General features: G+C 36.2%; 2 protein-coding genes across 3 annotated transcripts; one reads left to right on the forward strand and one right to left on the reverse strand.

Annotated features, from left to right (window-relative positions):
- Positions 1-5510: 5510 nt before the first annotated feature.
- LOC111430187 (mitochondrial carrier protein MTM1-like) lies at positions 5511-9928 on the forward strand. Of its 2 annotated transcripts, none has more exons than XM_023066351.1 (11): positions 5511-5580; positions 5772-6045; positions 6684-6773; positions 7335-7463; positions 7678-7737; positions 7848-8018; positions 8477-8576; positions 8675-8769; positions 8861-9010; positions 9160-9218; positions 9446-9928. In XM_023066351.1, the coding sequence occupies exons 2-11, from the start codon at positions 5773-5775 to the stop codon at positions 9582-9584; spliced, it is 1266 nt and encodes a 421-aa protein (XP_022922119.1). In that variant the 5' UTR covers positions 5511-5580; position 5772; the 3' UTR covers positions 9585-9928. The 2 variants fall into 2 exon arrangements, with proteins under 2 accessions (XP_022922119.1, XP_022922120.1); XM_023066352.1 differs by having other exon boundaries at positions 8678-8769.
- A 724-nt stretch (positions 9929-10652) lies between these two features.
- LOC111430352 (transcription factor TRY-like) lies at positions 10653-11848 on the reverse strand. Its single transcript, XM_023066571.1, has 3 exons — positions 11301-11848; positions 11077-11164; positions 10653-10967 (listed from the first exon to the last, which is right to left on the reverse strand). The coding sequence occupies exons 1-3, from the start codon at positions 11353-11355 to the stop codon at positions 10862-10864; spliced, it is 249 nt and encodes an 82-aa protein (XP_022922339.1). The 5' UTR covers positions 11356-11848; the 3' UTR covers positions 10653-10861.
- Between the last annotated feature and the right edge of the window lie 5359 nt (positions 11849-17207).

Here is a 17207-nt window from a genome sequence, read left to right on the forward strand (position 1 = left end):
TTTTTTTTTTTTTTTTTTTTTATTTATTATTATTATTATTATTATCATCAAACACACCACACATAAAATACAAAATACATTTTTTTTTTTTTTTAGGTTGTTACAACTTTAAACTAAGATTTTATATAATTGATTTCGAATGCAAGAGTATTATCCGTTTAAACAAAGGATGAAGAAGGAAGTGAAATACATTTTTTATCGTTAGATAAATAGAGTCGGGACGAGATTGTAGTCTCTGTCTCCATCCCCGCCCAAAATCTCCACCTCTCTCTTTCTCTACCTCGTTTAGATATATATATATATCAGTTAATTTTGAGACTCTATTGGTAATATTTATGAGAATATTTGCTAAAACCACTCTATAAAAGTTCTCTATTTATAATCAAATAAATTAGAATACATAAAAATAGTAATAAATGAAAAAAAAATATATATAGAAAGATACCTAAGGTGGTAAGATATTTATTTTTAATAAAATATCAAATATGATATATATGGTAAATTATAATTTAGTATTAAATATTATTAACCATTTATATTCAATTTTGGCTGGGAATATTAAATTTTTTATTATTAAGAATTATATTCGTAGATATCATATATATGTATAGGTTTGTCGATGAAATATATTGATTTATTATGATTTTTTTAATAAACACTCTATTGAAAAATTAAAAATTTAATATTTTTAAAGAATAATAAATAAAAAAATTTATTCATGGGAACTTGATCTTCTGCAGAAAATCTCCGTCCGGATTCTCGTAAAAAAAAATGAGAAATTTTACTGGAATAGAAAATGACATAGGTGATAAAGATGGGGACGTGGACATCTCTATTCACCGACGAGTTTTATAGAAAAAAAATAAATTTAAACTCCTAAATTCAAAGAAAAAATCATCACCGTTTAATGAGTTTTTTTTAAAAAAAAAACAAAAAAGAAAAGAAAGACATTTTGAAAATATATTTAAAATACAATATTATAAGTGTGAATTAGTTGTCTTAAACCATTATAATTAATTAATAATCATCTTATACACCTTTAACTCTTTTTCATTTTCTAAATTAAAAAATTTATTATTTTGATTAATTTAATGTTAATATTTTATATTGCATTAATATATATTATGTTGATTACTAATATTTAATTATTTTCTGGGTTTTCTAAAAGTTACGAGTGAAAAGTCAATAAGGGACTCGATAGACAAAATAATAATAATTAATAAGGTCAAGTCATGGTCGCATGAAATTATTGACCACGTAACATATATGATTAAAAATATATATATATATATATATCAAATATTTGGTTTTTATATATTAGAACGGCTCAAACCCACTGGCACTAATATTGTCCTTTTTGAGCTTGTCCGAGACTTCATTATCCTCTCCCACTGATGCGGGATCTCATAATCTACCTCTCTTTGGGGCTAACATTCTCATCGGCACTCGTTCCCCTCTCCAATCGATGTGGGATCTTACAATCCACCCCTTTCAAGACCCAGTGTCCTTGTGGCAATGTTTCTCTCTCTCCGATTGATGTGGGGATCTTACAAGGTAAACTCTAAGAGACGAGTTTAGCACTTTTTAAGAGTTGGTTTTGGCTTGCCTTTTCTATGTTATTAGTAATACAATAGCGAGAAAGAAAACTGATGTCAGTGGAAGGCCGTCTACGTTTAGTCAATCTATGTAGAGTGAATCAGTCTAATCCCGCGACTAAGATAGTCGAGCTAGAGGTCGTGCAACAGCTTTCAGTTGAGCCGCATATAGATTATTATGTCTACCCGATTAGGTCAATGGCCCTTTTGTGGTCTAATGTCTTTCAAACTATTCCAAGGAGGAGAAGTTGAAGAAGAATGAGTCGAAAGGAGATAGATAAAAAGGATTAGAATTGAGTTAAGTAGGAAATCAATTAAGATTGATTAAGGACACAATGATGATTAGGTGAACATCGTATAATAATTGACATTGGACGGTGTCAAATGCTTTTGGTACTTACTTCACTGTTTCTCTTATAGTGATAGTTACAGTCGAGCGAATCAAATGTACATAAATGAATCGAAATTATAACAAAATGAGAAATAACTTCCTTTTTTTTATAGTTTAATTGTAGGAATTCAAAAAAAAAAAAAATTATGTATTGATTCGTAGGGATAGTTTTCATGTTAGGAATCACGAATCTCCACAATGATATAATATTGTCCATTTTGAGCATAAGCTCCAGTGGACTTGCTCTGGGCTTCCCCAAAAGGCCTCACACGAATAGAGATAGTAGTTGTTGATTATAAACTCATGATTATTTCCGAGATTAGTGGACGTGAGACTTTCATCCAACATTAATTACATTAAAATATCTCTAAATATTCAAAAGTTTTAATAATATCCTTAAACATTTTTTAATCTAAAAAAATACCCTTAAATCTAAAAAAAACAATAATTTACCGTTAGTTTCGAATAGAAACAGTTAATATTTTGTTTCAAAAATACCCTCAAATTTTGAAAATAGTTAAAAAAAATATCATTTTTAACTTATAAAAGTATCTCAAGAATACGTTTGAATTTAAAAAATTTTCTTTATATCTTTAACTTTTTTTAAAAGAAAAAAAATCTAAAAGAAAAAATTACCGTTAGCACAAATTTCAAAAATACTTATAACATTTCAAAAGTAACATTAAAAAGGTCGGAGAGAATCTATGAGATGTTGATAGACTATTTTCGTTTATATATTTAGAGTAAGATTTTCTTAATTTTTTTTCGTAAAGATACAAAGTGTTAATGCTATTTTTAAAATTTTATGAGTATTTTTTAGACATAGTACTATCAGTAAGAGTATTTTTGAAACAAAGAACTCATGGTTTTCATCCAAACATAAAAGTATTTTCTACATTTTTTTTTGACAATTTAAAGATATTATTAAAAATTTTAAAAGGTACAAAATTTAAAGATATTTTTATTAAATTACGGGAGCATTGAGATGATAGGAAGCCTGGAAGATAGCTCTTTCAATTTTTAAAAAGGGAATATTACCGTAACTTTATCTCAGAAGGTGAAATTCTATTTATTTTTGTGAATACTTTTTAGCAATTTTATGTAGTTTAGAATCATTTAAGTTTGACGTGATTGATTTTACTTATTGAGTGATTCGAATCTTAGACAAGTGTTCTTGTATTGAAATATTTGATCAACAAAGTTAATCCAAATCTTACTTTTCTTCGAAGTGATTCCATAACAAAATGTTTAACATGCATTTACAAATTAAGTGAACGTACACGAATAGACATAGAATCTTTTAATCAGATTAGAACTCATCGTTGCTACAAATCGTGTTGACCTATGATTCATCTATTTTAATCTTTATCTTTATTGTAAATTTAAGGACGTAATTTTAAATATGCATATTTCAATTTACATAAGTAATAGATAAACACATATTAGATAAAAATAATAATATAGTAAAGACTAAAATGAATATTTTAATAGTTTGTAGATTAAAATAGATTAAAATTAAAATTTGAGAACGAAAATGGATATTTTCAAAATTCAATGAACAAAATTATATCAAAATGGGTAATTTCTTCTTAATATTTTTTTTATACGTTATTATTATTTTTTGTTTTATCTTAATAGTTTATAAAATTTATTAGCTCGACCCGTTTTGCGTTCATAATTAGTTGAATTATAAGTTTAGTTTTAAATTTTTGATTTTAAAACTAATAATTTATTGACATATTCGATATTTTATAAATTAAGAAATAAACATAAAATTAGATTTTGTCTAATAAAATTCAACTTTAAATTTTGCGTAGAATATGTGAATTAAAAAAAAAACGTAAAATATTTTAATAAATAAGTAAATAAGAAAATTAAAAATTATTATTTATTTTTGCTCGACAACCTTAGGGGCGGTCGGTCCTCCTCAACGTGTCACGTGTATAGCGCCTGACCATAAATCTAAACAGAGCGGGGCCCACTCCAGAAGCTCCCATTGGTCTGTCCCCTTGGGCGTGCGACCACTGGACCCCACTGCTCCACTTGAGGCGGTCAGGTGGTGCACGTGATCTTACTGTGGGGCTCTCTGCACTCAATCCTAATGCTATTCACTACAACTCTTCTTTATTTTTATTTTTATTTTATAATTAAAATAAACCATTTATTCATTTAATAATAAACAAGTATATGCAATTAACTATATATATATTTTTTCCATTTACACCATTTCCATTGAATTGTACGGTAACAAATCCGAATAATAATAAAACAAAAAAAAAGCTCAGGTGCTAGAAAACTCGCGATTTACACGGAATCATGTTTTCCGACCCCTCACAATGCCTCCTTGACCTCCGACATTGTCACATCAAACCACTGAACGAAGAGACAAAAAGAAATTTGAAAGAGAGAGAGAGAAAATCGAAGAAAAACTCTAAACCCACGACTTCGAACCCTGAGCCCCACGTCTAAACTGAGCAAATGAACCATGAAAGCCCTCATCGATCTTAGTATATTCCCTCCAGAGAGAATTCACGCCGTGATTCGTCATCGTCGTCGTTGAAAAGGGAATACGAAAAATCGAATTTTTGGAAGAATTCTCGATCTACCTCCACGAACATCCAACAACCACGAAACTTCATGGGAGAGAGACGGAGAAGGCGACAGAGAGATAGTCCAAAAAACTCTCTCAACCCAACTCATAAATTTAGCCCTTAGCCCAAATAAAATTTTATAATGATGTAAATAAAATGAAATAGTGGAGAATAATTTAAACCTTTTAATTAATTAAAAAATCCAAATAAATGAAAGTTTAAGCAGAGATATGTCATATTTTATATTTTAAGTTTGAGCATATTTTAGATAGAGATATGATTTACGTATTTTATTTATTTATTTTTATCTAATGACATTAATTTCATTGCAATTAATTGGTTTTCATTCCAATTAACCAGCTCCCAATTATAAGCTTGGAAATAAGGGGAGAGTTTCAAATGCAACCCAATTGACTCCCGATGGCTTCCACCATAGCGTGTGGCTGCCATTTGGCCACTCAAAAACTTGAAGCCCACGTTTGTTTGATTTTCCACCTCTCATTTCCACACCTCTCCATACACCCATTAAAAGTGGATTTTCTTCTTTCAACTTCACCTCAAACCTCTAATCTTTTTCTCGAGCATGTGTACCTTAATCAGCTGAACTTTGTCTATCAAGGTAACACAAATATCATCGTTAGAAATTTTAAATCTCAACGTTCCTCGACCCATCAACTTGAAAAAGAAAAAGAAAAAGAAAAAGATATATATATATAGTCCTCATTGTATTAAATTTTGATTTTCAAATAAGGGTATGTTAGTAATTTTAGGAATAAACAAAAATTTAAATTGATTAAAGCATAAATTATAGACATTATTTCACCAGAAAGTCTTGTGGGAAAAAAGTCAAAACTTAATTTAAAAAAAAAAATATATATATATATATATATATATTTTGTAAATTTAAATGGAATATTAAAAAATGTAAAAGGGAAAAAAATAAATATGTGGAAAGAGAAATTTAGGTTGTTCTTCTCTTCTTCTCCTGTTCCTCTTCCTTCTGGTAAGAGACCTCCTCCATTTTTCCTGTTCTCCAAGGAATTTGGAGAACTCATTTCTTTACCTTTTTCCACTCTCCAAATTCATATTTCAATCGCAATTCCTGTGTTCTAATCATTAACGCAATCAGGTTTCGGCTCTTTTGTTGGTGTTCTTCTTTTTTTCATTTGAGAAGCGAGTGTTCGATTGGTGCAGGATGAACTCGTTGGCGGAGAGGATGGTGAAATCGGAGCGAGGGCATGATTCTTGGATTGGCTCGGAGGAGGAAGCTCAGAGAATTGAGATTCACGGGTGTGATTCTTCGATGTTGGCTGTGGAGAGTGATGGGGTGCGACTTTCTGCTTCTGCGTCTCAGCTTTCGAGTCATACTGCTTCTGATGGAAAATTAGGGTTTGGAGAACGCGCTTTCTCTGCTGCTGGAGCTGCCTTTCTTTCGGCAGTAATTGTAAATCCTCTTGATGTTGCAAAGGTAATGTTGAATCAGAGTTCCATTTTAATTTACAATTTTTCATACTGTTTAAAATTGTGGAGAAATAACGACAGAAAAAGTTATTAAGTTTTATAATCATTTACAAATTCTGTCTTGGACTTAACAAAATTTGAATTGTGTTACTGTTGATTTTGAATATAATAACTCCTGATATGATATGATATGATGCTTGGGTAAACTTAAAATGATGATAAAACAACAAGGAATTAGGTTACCTAGATGAAGTTAAGAGTGAGGAAGCCAAAAAATTTGGTTTGAAGTGTAGTGTGCTTGGGTGCGATCATACCAACACTAGTGCCATTGTATCCCATCGAAATTCCACGGTTAAGCTTGCTTGGTCAGAAGTAGTATTAAGTTGGGTGACCAATTGAGAAGTCCTTTTATCGTATCATTTTTAAAAATTTTACTTTTACACCCATCGAAAAAAATGTATTGTGTCTGCCCATCTTCTTAAAATTTCGTATACACTATTTTGGACCTTGAATCAATGTCATGATCTTGTATATATATATATGGATGGGGCTGCTCTGTTTCTGTTTTGCAACCTTCATTATACATATTTGGCCTCCCCAGCATATTCTGCAGTCTAAGAATTTCTCTGCCTTTTGAATTATTAGACAAGGTTGCAAGCTCAAGCTGCAGGTGTTCCTTATTCGCATCCACTTAGTGACTTGACCAGTCGCATGGCATTTTTTGGACCAAACACGGTTGGTTCCATCGATTCATTTTTACTCCTATCTTGGATGTACCTCCTTTAGAATCGAATTGCGTTTTTTATTTTTATTTTGTTTTTGCTGCATGATATATGATATTACAGTGTATTTATATTTGATGCCTGTCAAATTACTATAGTTTTCAGGGCATTCATTCCCTTTACATGATTTTTAATTTTTCTGTATTCTTCAATGCAAGTAATCTTCCATACATGTCTATCGTCTGTAGTTAACATGATGTGATTGTAATATTTGTTAGGCTATTTCCAGACTTCTCCTGCTAAAGGTTGAATTCAATTTCTGGTCAAAGAAAAAAAAGTATAATTGGATTGGATTCATTCAAATAGTTGCTTCAAACAGTAAAACTTAATGTTCCGAGAAAGGCATGAAATTTATGGTGTAAGGAGCTATCAGCATATTATCAAATCTCAATCTTAATGTTGTACTTCATTTTGAGATTTGTATTTTTGAATATTTTTATGTTTGTAATGCTTTTTGTTGGATTTGATTTCCCTCTATAGTCGATTAATCTTTGATTGCTATATACGGTGCTAGTTGTTTGCAGATTTAAGGTGTTCTCCTTCATGTGCACGTGCGGGGATTCATGGAACAGTTTCATTATGTCCTCCTGATTGTTTTCAGTACAAAGGGACGTTGGACGTCTTTTACAAAATTATTCGACAGGTTGGTCAGCTTTCTCTTGTTAATCTTGACCGATGGATAAACCTGTGATTCATTTCTGTAGTTTTGCTTGAGGACTGTTTCAGCTTTTGGTACTGAATGATGTAACACAATTGGCTTGTAGAATAGATGTTCAGTATAAGTTGGGCTGTGAGTTAAAGTAAGATATGAACTTTGTATTTATTTTCGTGTTCATTATACCCTATGAAATTCACAGGAAGGATTTGTGAGGTTGTGGAGAGGCACAAATGCTGGCCTAGCTCTTGCTGTTCCCACGGTGCGACTTCATATTACTCCCATTGTCTTAAGTTTCCTTTTGAATACTTATATGTTCCTGAATATTGTTATCTGAGGAATGATTAATGTCTATTTTATTTACAAGAACAGGTGGGAATCTACTTACCTTGCTATGACCTATTCCGTAATTGGTTAGAAGAGATCACTTCCCAAAATCTTCATAGTGCTTCTCCTTATGTTCCTTTAGTTGCTGGGGCCTTGGCGCGTTCTTTGGCTTGTGCAACTTGTTATCCAATAGAGCTTGCTAGAACTCGCATGCAGGTAATGAGCACCTGGAATCATAACTGAAATATCTTTCGGGTGTTGCTCCTCTTTTTGGCTCTATTTGGCAACTTTTTTGCTATTTTATGTTCTTAAAAAATTAAGCTGGTTTACATTTTAAAGTTTTATCAAAATCATAGTCATTTTTCTTAATTTGGCTAGGATTCCTAAAGTCTTTTTCTAAAAGAAGGGGAAAAAAAAAGAAAAAAGAAGCAATTAATTCGGTAGTAAATAAGTTTAATTTTTCATGAACAATCAACTGGAAAGATGTTATCATACCGGAACTTAATTATAATTTTTTTTCAGTAATTTTAAATTAAAATCTGCTATCATATTTATTTGTGTTCGCATATTTTGTGTGTTTTGAGTTTGACATGCTCGATTAAGTATTAGTTGGAAGTTGTTCGCGTTGTGGCATTCATTTAAATGAATGATATGGTTCATTTGGTTCTGTATAGGCATTGAAGGAGATGCAAATTGGCAAGAAGCCGCCTGGAGTCTGGCAGACTTTACTAGGTGTCGTCTCCAATGTTAAGAGCACAAATGGTGAAGCCGCCTGTAAGTTAATATCTCATGTATACAAATTTGTTTAATAATGTGCTTTACACCTGTTCAAATTCAGGTGCTGTTTCTTACTTCTGTTCATGAAACTTTAGCTGCAAAAAGTTACCGTGCCCTATGGACTGGAATGGGGGCGCAGCTTGCACGTGATGTTCCATTCTCAGCAATTTGTTGGTCAACCCTTGAACCAGTGAGAATTTAGCCGTCCAGCTGTAGAGAGGTTTTATTATTCTGTAACCTACTGTACTCAATGTTTAAATGAGCTTCTTCCATCTTTATAGGTCAGAAAGAAACTCATTGGATTGGTAGGTGACGACGCTAATGCAGCCAGTGTGTTTGGGGCCAACTTTTCTGCCGGTTTTGCTGCTGGAAGTCTTGCTGCTGCCACTACATGCCCCCTGGATGTTGCAAAAACCCGACGACAGATAGAGGTTTTTACCATTCTAAATATATTGCCTGTTGTTCTTTTCTTAAGACTTAAGAACTATTTCCAAGTATAGGTAATTTGGTCTCCCCCACCCCCACCACCACCACATATCCATGTTATTCATCTTTTTATTATTTCTTTTGCAACTTTCAGAAGGATCCGGTAAGGGCACTGAGTATGACAACAAGGCAGACACTGATGGAGGTTTGGAGGTATTTCACTACTTCGGACTATTAAATTGTAGGATGTTTCACTAGAAAGACATCATCAAGCATGAAAATTTTGAAAGGGCTCCATTATTTAATCTCTGATGAGCTATCACATTGATTGTGGCAAAAAATATATGATCTAAAGCAGCTTTATTTTGTAGCTTTAATTAATAAAGTCAAGTGATTGGATATTGCTGTATTTGACTAAAATGGAATTGAACTTGAACCAGGGATGGTGGGCTGAAAGGACTATTTGCAGGAGTTGGACCGCGCGTTGGCCGTGCAGGCCCATCAGTTGGGATTGTGGTATCATTTTACGAAGTTGTGAAATATGTTCTTCATCACAAATATCCAACCTCAGCTTCATGACAGGGTAAGAACTGCTTCTTACCTACTTCTGGTGTAAGCTGTGCATAGGAGAAACTCATCAACCAGGGCCGTTTTCGTTTTGGCTTACTGTGGATATCATAACATGCGAACTAAATACATTGGGTATACAATCTCAGTTTTGTAGATTTTGTCTAGGCCAATAGGCGCAGATAGAATAAATAATAGCACCTCCACCCTAAAAAAATAGAAAAGAAAAGAAAAAAGGAAAACTACAGAAGGGGTGGACAAATTTTGGAAGCGTAAACTAATTTAAGTCGCTCGGATGGAGCTGAATAGTTTTGTGACATTTTCATTTATTCCTAAAAGTTATATTATTCTCTCTCTCTCTCTGTCTCTTCCCTTTTTTACCACTTCAGTTGGGAGAATCTTCTTTTTCATCATTCATTCCAATCCTTTGCAACACATTTATCTTTGTTTAAATATTCATACATCATAGTAAATTCTCCCCTCTAGCCTTTATTGAACTGTTTGTATTGAGATATTCTGTAGATTCAAGTAAAATATCCTTCATATCTTTATCCATGTGCTTAAAATATCCATAGGTGAGAGTAAATTCTCACTTCTCATGTACTTATTTAACTTTTTTTTACAGAGATATTCCATAGATTCAATTAAAATATATCCTTCTTACACGTAAAGCTGGGTTGTTTCAGAATTGGCATTTCATTGCATTCTTTTTCTGTTTCTCGGGAAAGATATACTTTTATTGGACTGAACTTATGGGCGTGTCTGCTGTCAGCCATCTTTTGTGCATCTGGAAAGGCTAATGATTGGAGATTTGAATTCTTTGTGGTTTGAGATTAGAATTGAATAGCAATTCTGTACCTTAAAGGGAACTGGCTGACCAGATCATTATGATCTTGGGAATGAAGCGGATCTCATTCATTTTTGAGCCCATGAAATCAACTGTTCATATAATTCTTATTTCTCCTTATAAACTGGTTTGAAAAATATAACAGTCAACCTCACATGTTAGACTCGGACATGTTCAAATTACGCCCTCACACACACACACACACACACACACACAAAATAACCCGAGAAGTCTTTGCTTTATAAATTGTGGTGTGTTATTTGATAGATAAAAAATAGCTTAGTTCCATACCATGTGTTCTTAGAAGGGTACTTGCAATACACTGAAGTTATTAGGACATGCTTTTCTTCAGGGAAACCTCAAAAGAGGAAGGAAAGAACCCATTAGAAGTCTTTAAAGACTTCTTGACTGAACCCTTACTGCCTATATCTCTCTGTCTCTCTCATCCTCTTCTTCTTATTCCAAACCCTTCAAGGTGAGTCATTATCCAATACCTCTCTATTTCTTCTGGTTTCCGCCCTGGAATTCTGCCTGCTATCAGATCCCACCTGAAAGGAAAAGCCATTTTCATAGTAACTCAGATACTAGAAGGAGAGATGGAGCAGAATCTATCTCCATTCTTGCTGAAAAATCTGGGTTTCTTTGAACCCAACTTACCTATCTCCAATCAGCTTATGCATTCTATGGATAAGATCTTCCTCTTGTGCTGTCATAGTTATAAACTGCCACCTAGTGCTGCTGACTTCTGTTAGATAATAAACCACACATGCATAAAAAGGAAGTAGGACTTAAAATATCATAAGAAAGTGAGAAGATCATAAAGAGACGAATTTCAGGATTCAGTAATAGGACATGGGAAGTAGAGACAATCGAGTTAAAACCTTCAGATTCTAGCGGAGGGAGTTTGGCATGTTTCTGCTGACGATGATTGCTCATGTTTCTTCTAAGATTAGAGGCAGCACAGAAACAGGAAGAAGATCGAGAACTGAGGATGACAGAAGTTTAGGAAAAACTGTAATGAGAGGGTTGAAACATCCACAGGGAAATTTAAGTTTATGTGAATGCCTATATGTTCTTTTGCCCACCAAACTTTGGGAAGTAAGTTTGTTGGTTGACTTGTTTGGTTGGTAGACTTGTAGTTGACAACTTACAGAGAGAGAGAGAGAGAGAGAAAGGGAAAGAGAGAGAGAGAGAGAGAGGGAGAGGTGTTCTTGGGGGGAAGGTCTTGTAGTAGTTTCATTCTTTTAGGATTAAGAGATGTCAAAAAACTCAGCACCCACCAACAAAACTTGAAATGGATGCCTAAAACTCTTTGATACGTCACCTTCTTTCTCCATACTGATTGCTTTAGGCAGTGCAGAGTTTGTAACCCAACCCAAAATATATGTTCAACTGGTAGTTGGGGACCTGGGGAAGTGGTCTAGTAGTGCCTGTGTTCAGTTCAGCTAACCTTCTCCCCCAACTGCTCTACACTGCACACACATATTCAGATATGACACATCTTATCCTGCATTTATTTGGGCTCAGTATTCCAATTGCAACAGCCCCCCACCCCCACCCCCCAGGCAAGGACAGAGAAATGAATACAAAATTATTTTGTCTGTTTAGGACCCCTTCACTTCTACTCACCCGGAGGAGGGGTCGGGTGTCAATGGTACAGTAACAATCTAAGCCTACCTCTAGCAGATAAGCTTTTCACACCCTTATAAGAAATGTTTTGTTTTCCTCTCCAACCAATGTGGGATCTAACAATCCACACCTCCTTTGAGGTCTAGCGTCCTCGTTGGCACACTGCTCGGTGTCTGTTTCTGATATCATTTGTAACATCCCAAACCCACCGCTAGGAGATATTGTCCTCTTTAGGCAGGTTTCCTCTCAAGATTTTTAAACGTGTCTACTAAGGAGAGGTTTCTACACTCTGGTAAGGAATGTTTTGTTTTCCTTTCCAATCGATATTGGGATCTCACAATAGTTTCATCGAGAGAGAGAGAGAGAGAGAGAGGGATTAGCAATGAGAGTGATAAAGCATTGATTGAGAGTAAATAATGTGATATTGAAGAAATCCAAGCAAGCAAAATGGAAAATTAGCATAGAGTGGGAAAAGGTGGAAGGCAAGCAGAATAATGTCAAAATCAATATGGTATAACACAAGCAGCTTCAAAACAAAAAGAAAAGTTTTGTGTTCCTTTTCCCCCTTAAAATTCACTCATCTTCTCTCTCTGGTTTGGTCAGGGTATAGCCTCAATTATTCATGTCCTTTCTAATTTCTACTGCACACATTGTCTTCTTCATCAGCTATCCATTTCTTTCATGTCTTTGGTGGGTTTCATGCATCCAATATCCAATTATTATTGGAGATGAACTTAAATGAAAAAAAAAGTGGGGAATGGATTATGGGATAGCCAATTTTAGATTTTAGAAAATCTATAAATTAATACGTTTTTTACTATAAAAAGCAGAGCAAGAGAGAGCAGTGACAGAGCAAAAGTTACAAAAAGTATAATGTAATAGAAAAGGGCTTTTTAGAATTTCTTTTATCTCCTTGTCTCTCCCCTTTTGACATCTCCTTCATCGTATCGTGAGTCTCGTGAGTGTTATTTTAACAAGTTTGTTTCAGAGCGAGCGTTTATTTTTACAAATTGGTATCGGAGCGGATTGTTATTTTCTACAAATTAGTATCAGAGCGAATTTTATTTCAACAAATTGGTACAGAGCCGATGGCGAACATGATGGGACAAATGCCGCTACCACGATTGACAAAGACGAACTACAAGAATTGAGCATCCAAATGAAAGCTCTTCTCGGTTCTCAAGACACATGGGCTTTGAGAAGATTACAAGGGCAACTACTTCAAACGAAGCGTGGGACACTTTAGAAAAAGTGTTCAAAGGAACCGATCGAGTCAAGCAGGTGCGTCTCCAGACTCTGCGTGGCGAGTTGGAGAGCATGAAGATGAAGGAGTCAGAAAATGTATCTGACTACATCACGCGCATACAGACTGTGGCAAATCAACTAAATCGAAATGGAGAAATGTTACCTGGGATGCGGGTTGTGGAGAAGATCTTGACACGCTCACGACCAGCCTTCAGGGGAATTAAGCCCCATATATATTTTTTGCCTCGACTTTGTGGCTTCGTCGGACCTTAGGCGAGGTTTGTCTTCGCCAATCGAACACTGCTTGTGCGGAATCCAAGCTTGTTCAACCACACACGCCGTCTGCGCGTGCATGTTCAATTGTCTGCGACACATCCGACTTCCCTCTACACTAGGCCAAGTCATTCAACTTGACCTTGCCTCTACTCGGGCCAAGGTCTCTTAATGCAACGTCGCATCTCATCTTGTGATCTTGATCTCCATCGATGGGGTCCATATGTCTTGACGCCATTTCAAGTCTCGGGATGTCGTCGGCCATCATAACTCGCTCGGTCATGCCATCGAGAATGGGCCTGCGTGTCTTTCATCTCATCGAGACTTCTCGAACATCCATCCATTCGGGTTCTATCGAGGCATTGGCCCTCTCGTACCCATGTCGAGTCATTTACGGATACTGTATTGGATAGCGGGTGTATGTAGCAACTCCTAACATGCGGGCTAGGGCGCAATACCTGCACATCCATGTCGTCCGGTACTGTCCTTCAAAAACTCATTTCAAAGAAGTCGCTCGAGACACTCGTCTCGGCACGCTTGCCCACACTATGACACACGTATGTGCCACAGGGTAGCTCACTTAGGCCATAGGGCCCAGGGTGGTGGAGAGCTAACACCATGGTACCCCAATAGTACATTTTGAGACATTTTCAATCTTCCAGGCGTACACATGATTTTGGTGACTCATACGGTGTCGTGCATTGTCCGTCCGGTGTCCGATTGACACCAAACTTGGCGAGCATTCATATTTCATATGGACGGACTTAACTCCCAAACCGCGTGCCCAAATTCCTTTCGAAACCCCGACTTGTGAGGTTAAGGCCTGGGGCCCTACCCGACCCTTCAACAAGCCTATCTTTGCCCTTCATGTCTATTCAATGTCTTTGTCTTGCTTATGTCTCAACTTGTCTTCAATATCCACTTCACGTGGTGGTGTGTTGGATGATGCATCGTCCTCCTGATCGCATCGTGGCACTCTTCTGTTTGTCATGACGTGAGGGTCACAACCTACTCTCTTCATAGTATGGCTGTGACATTCTCCCCTACTTAACTTAGTCATTGTCGACGATGACTTACTCGGGGCACAATCGTATTGCAGATTGTGACATTCTCCCCTACTTAACTTAGTCATTGTTGACGATGACTTACTCGGGGCACAATCGTATTGCAGATTGTGACATTCTCCCCCACTTAATTTAGTCATCGTACTCGATGATTTTCTCGGGGCGCATTCGCCCCACTGACTGTGAAATTCTCCCCCACTCAATCTCGACATCGTACCGATGACGATGACATTCTCGGGGCGCATTCGCCCCACTGACTGTGAAATTCTCCCCCACTCAATCTCGACATCGTACCGATGACGATCCGAACTCTCTGACTATTGTCGACTCGACTCGTTGTTATTGGTTGTGTTTCAGAAAATGTCATGAAGATTCAAAAAATATGTCAACAACAGAATTTGAACCTACGTGCAGAAGGCTCAATTGTTTTCAAACCTGTCGCATTAGCCACTCAAGCACATCAACATTTGTTAGAAAGAATTATGTTTAATTTCATAAATTATGTAAAAGTCAAATGGTCAATTTGACTTATTCTTTTGTGGAGATTAAAGGGGATCGGGAATAAATCCTGTCCACAAACGTCTCGAATAAATCCCGTCCACAAACGTCTTTTGTCGGGAGACTATAAATACCCACAATATGTTATGTAAAATTCAGATTGGTAGATGAATGTAATTCAGATCTCAAATTGAGACGTTTCCCTTAGAAATCCGAGCAAATTTGCCATTTCTAAGTTTCAAGCAATTCTTGTGGTAGAATTGCGCCCGAGCCATTCAATCAAGTCTTGATCAAGTTAGATGGTAGAGTGACTCAATTTAGAACAAGGTTCCAAATCTTGCTTCTAGATCTTCGATCGTAAGAGGTAATCTAATTCTAGCCTTATCTCTTGGTTGATCCAAATTTCGTATAAGGAGGTGTTAGTTACTTTGATTCAAGGGTTCTTGCTAAAACAAAAGCTTGGATCGTTGGGCTGAGGATTAGGGTTGCCTTATCAACTTGCCTCAACTTTGGCTTGGCACTACTCTTGGCCAATCGGCATACTTTCTGAGTGACAGATAACGGTACACCCCACGGGGTGTGGCTCGCAAGCCAACCACGATATTACTCTTCGCGGCACCAACTATTATGGGAGCGGAGTCTAGACGGCTTGTTGTTGACTTGTTGTAAAACAAACGTGCTTCAAACGGATACGAAAATTTGTTCACACTATCTACAGGCTATCCCCCTTCGGACCTATTTTTGTTGTTTGCCCATCTTGGACTCGGCCACTGAGACTTGCAATGTAGACGTGACTATTCAGTGTTTGCCATAGCTGTGGGTGAGGCTGACTCTCTCTGCAGACACTCACCTCACTAGATGACTATGGACTTAAAAGGGCACTTTGCCCTGTTGTGGCCAACTTTGCCTCAATGTGTGTATCCTCTGAATTGCACAAGGTGGGCTTGTAAGCCCGACCATGACATCTTCTCGTCGCAACCACTTCTTCTATTGAGTCAAGTCAAAACTTTTGATGCAGTCGCTTCAGTTGTTGGCACTACCCTTCAACCAACTCTTTGTGTTTTGCCACCTTCGTGTGGCTATTGCTGCACTAACTTCTCACGATCTTTTCGCAGCTTCACTTCTCTATGTCCACATCCAGCTTGATGCTCACTTCTCGAGCGGATACTAGTCTCGACATCTCTTATGGAGTCATCCACCTTAGACACAAGTGGTGGCTCAAGGAATACACGTGTGCTCGTATGTTAGAGCACCTTTACGGGGTGAGAGACTTATTGATTCGGCTCTCCCCCACTCGAACTCGACTGCCTCTTTGCAGCAAGGTCGTCCTCCCATAAGGACTTACATTGCACTCAACTTTTGCACTTGGCCGACGCTTGTCTTTTCTCGTCTCTCAGCTTCTCTGCTTGTAACCACTAACACTATTCCTCTTATGTGAATGATTTTTTGAAAGGCACCGACATGGTGCACTTACTGTTTCATTTGTCTTGCCAACTTTCTGTTGGGTTTTATGTCCTAAAACTCATAGTTTGTAAACAAAGATATATTCTATTTTCAATAAAGTTATTATTGATGTTTATTCAGTAAAAAATTGTTATTGAATAAAGTGAACTTTACGATCATTAATCTAAATCCAATAAACTAAGAACACTCTGGCTATAGTATGATTACTTGAACTATATGTAGAGACATAAGAGTGGATCAAGTTCAAGTATATAGTCAAAATGATCTATAGTATAAGGATAAGGCTGAGTACCTTATTCTGGGGACACTATGGATGCGGCCCACTTTTGTATATGATATAAACAATGTGATCACTAAATTGTGCATGTGGAAACATGTGAGTGGGGGCGTCCTATGCAATGAGTATTGCATAAGATCGGACCATGAAGAAAACCACTCTCACTTTATAAAGTCGTTTACTGTTGAGACTGATTTTCTTTTCATTCGATAACCTAGGTAACTCGATTTTAATCCTGAGCTAACCATGAACTCCTGTTTATTCGGAATTATCCTTAGATTTGCATGGGTGAGAGTGGCTCTAGTTCGCCGACTCAACAGGCCTCCCATTTCAGGGGA

Source organism: Cucurbita moschata, unplaced genomic scaffold (assembly GCF_002738365.1).
Source record: "Cucurbita moschata cultivar Rifu unplaced genomic scaffold, Cmos_1.0 Cmo_Scf00033, whole genome shotgun sequence".
Classification (NCBI taxonomy): Eukaryota; Viridiplantae; Streptophyta; class Magnoliopsida; order Cucurbitales; family Cucurbitaceae; genus Cucurbita; species Cucurbita moschata.

What these genes read in the sequence shown, in the direction of transcription:
- LOC111430352 (XM_023066571.1), bottom strand. Translation starts at nt 11,355, where the DNA reads ATGAGCAATCATCGTCAGCAGAAACATGCCAAACTCCCTCCGCTAGAA. An exon ending in CCCTCCGCTAGAATCTGAAG is followed by an intron (nt 11,165 to 11,300) that starts GTTTTAACTCGA and finishes ATTATCTAACAG; the next exon opens with AAGTCAGCAGCACTAGGTGG. An exon ending in CATAAGCTGATTGGAGATAG is followed by an intron (nt 10,968 to 11,076) that starts GTAAGTTGGGTT and finishes TTTTCCTTTCAG; the next exon opens with GTGGGATCTGATAGCAGGCA.
- LOC111430187 (XM_023066351.1), top strand. Translation starts at nt 5,773, where the DNA reads ATGAACTCGTTGGCGGAGAGGATGGTGAAATCGGAGCGAGGGCATGAT. An exon ending in TAGCTCTTGCTGTTCCCACG is followed by an intron (nt 7,738 to 7,847) that starts GTGCGACTTCAT and finishes TTACAAGAACAG; the next exon opens with GTGGGAATCTACTTACCTTG. An exon ending in CACAAATGGTGAAGCCGCCT is followed by an intron (nt 8,577 to 8,674) that starts GTAAGTTAATAT and finishes ATGAAACTTTAG; the next exon opens with CTGCAAAAAGTTACCGTGCC.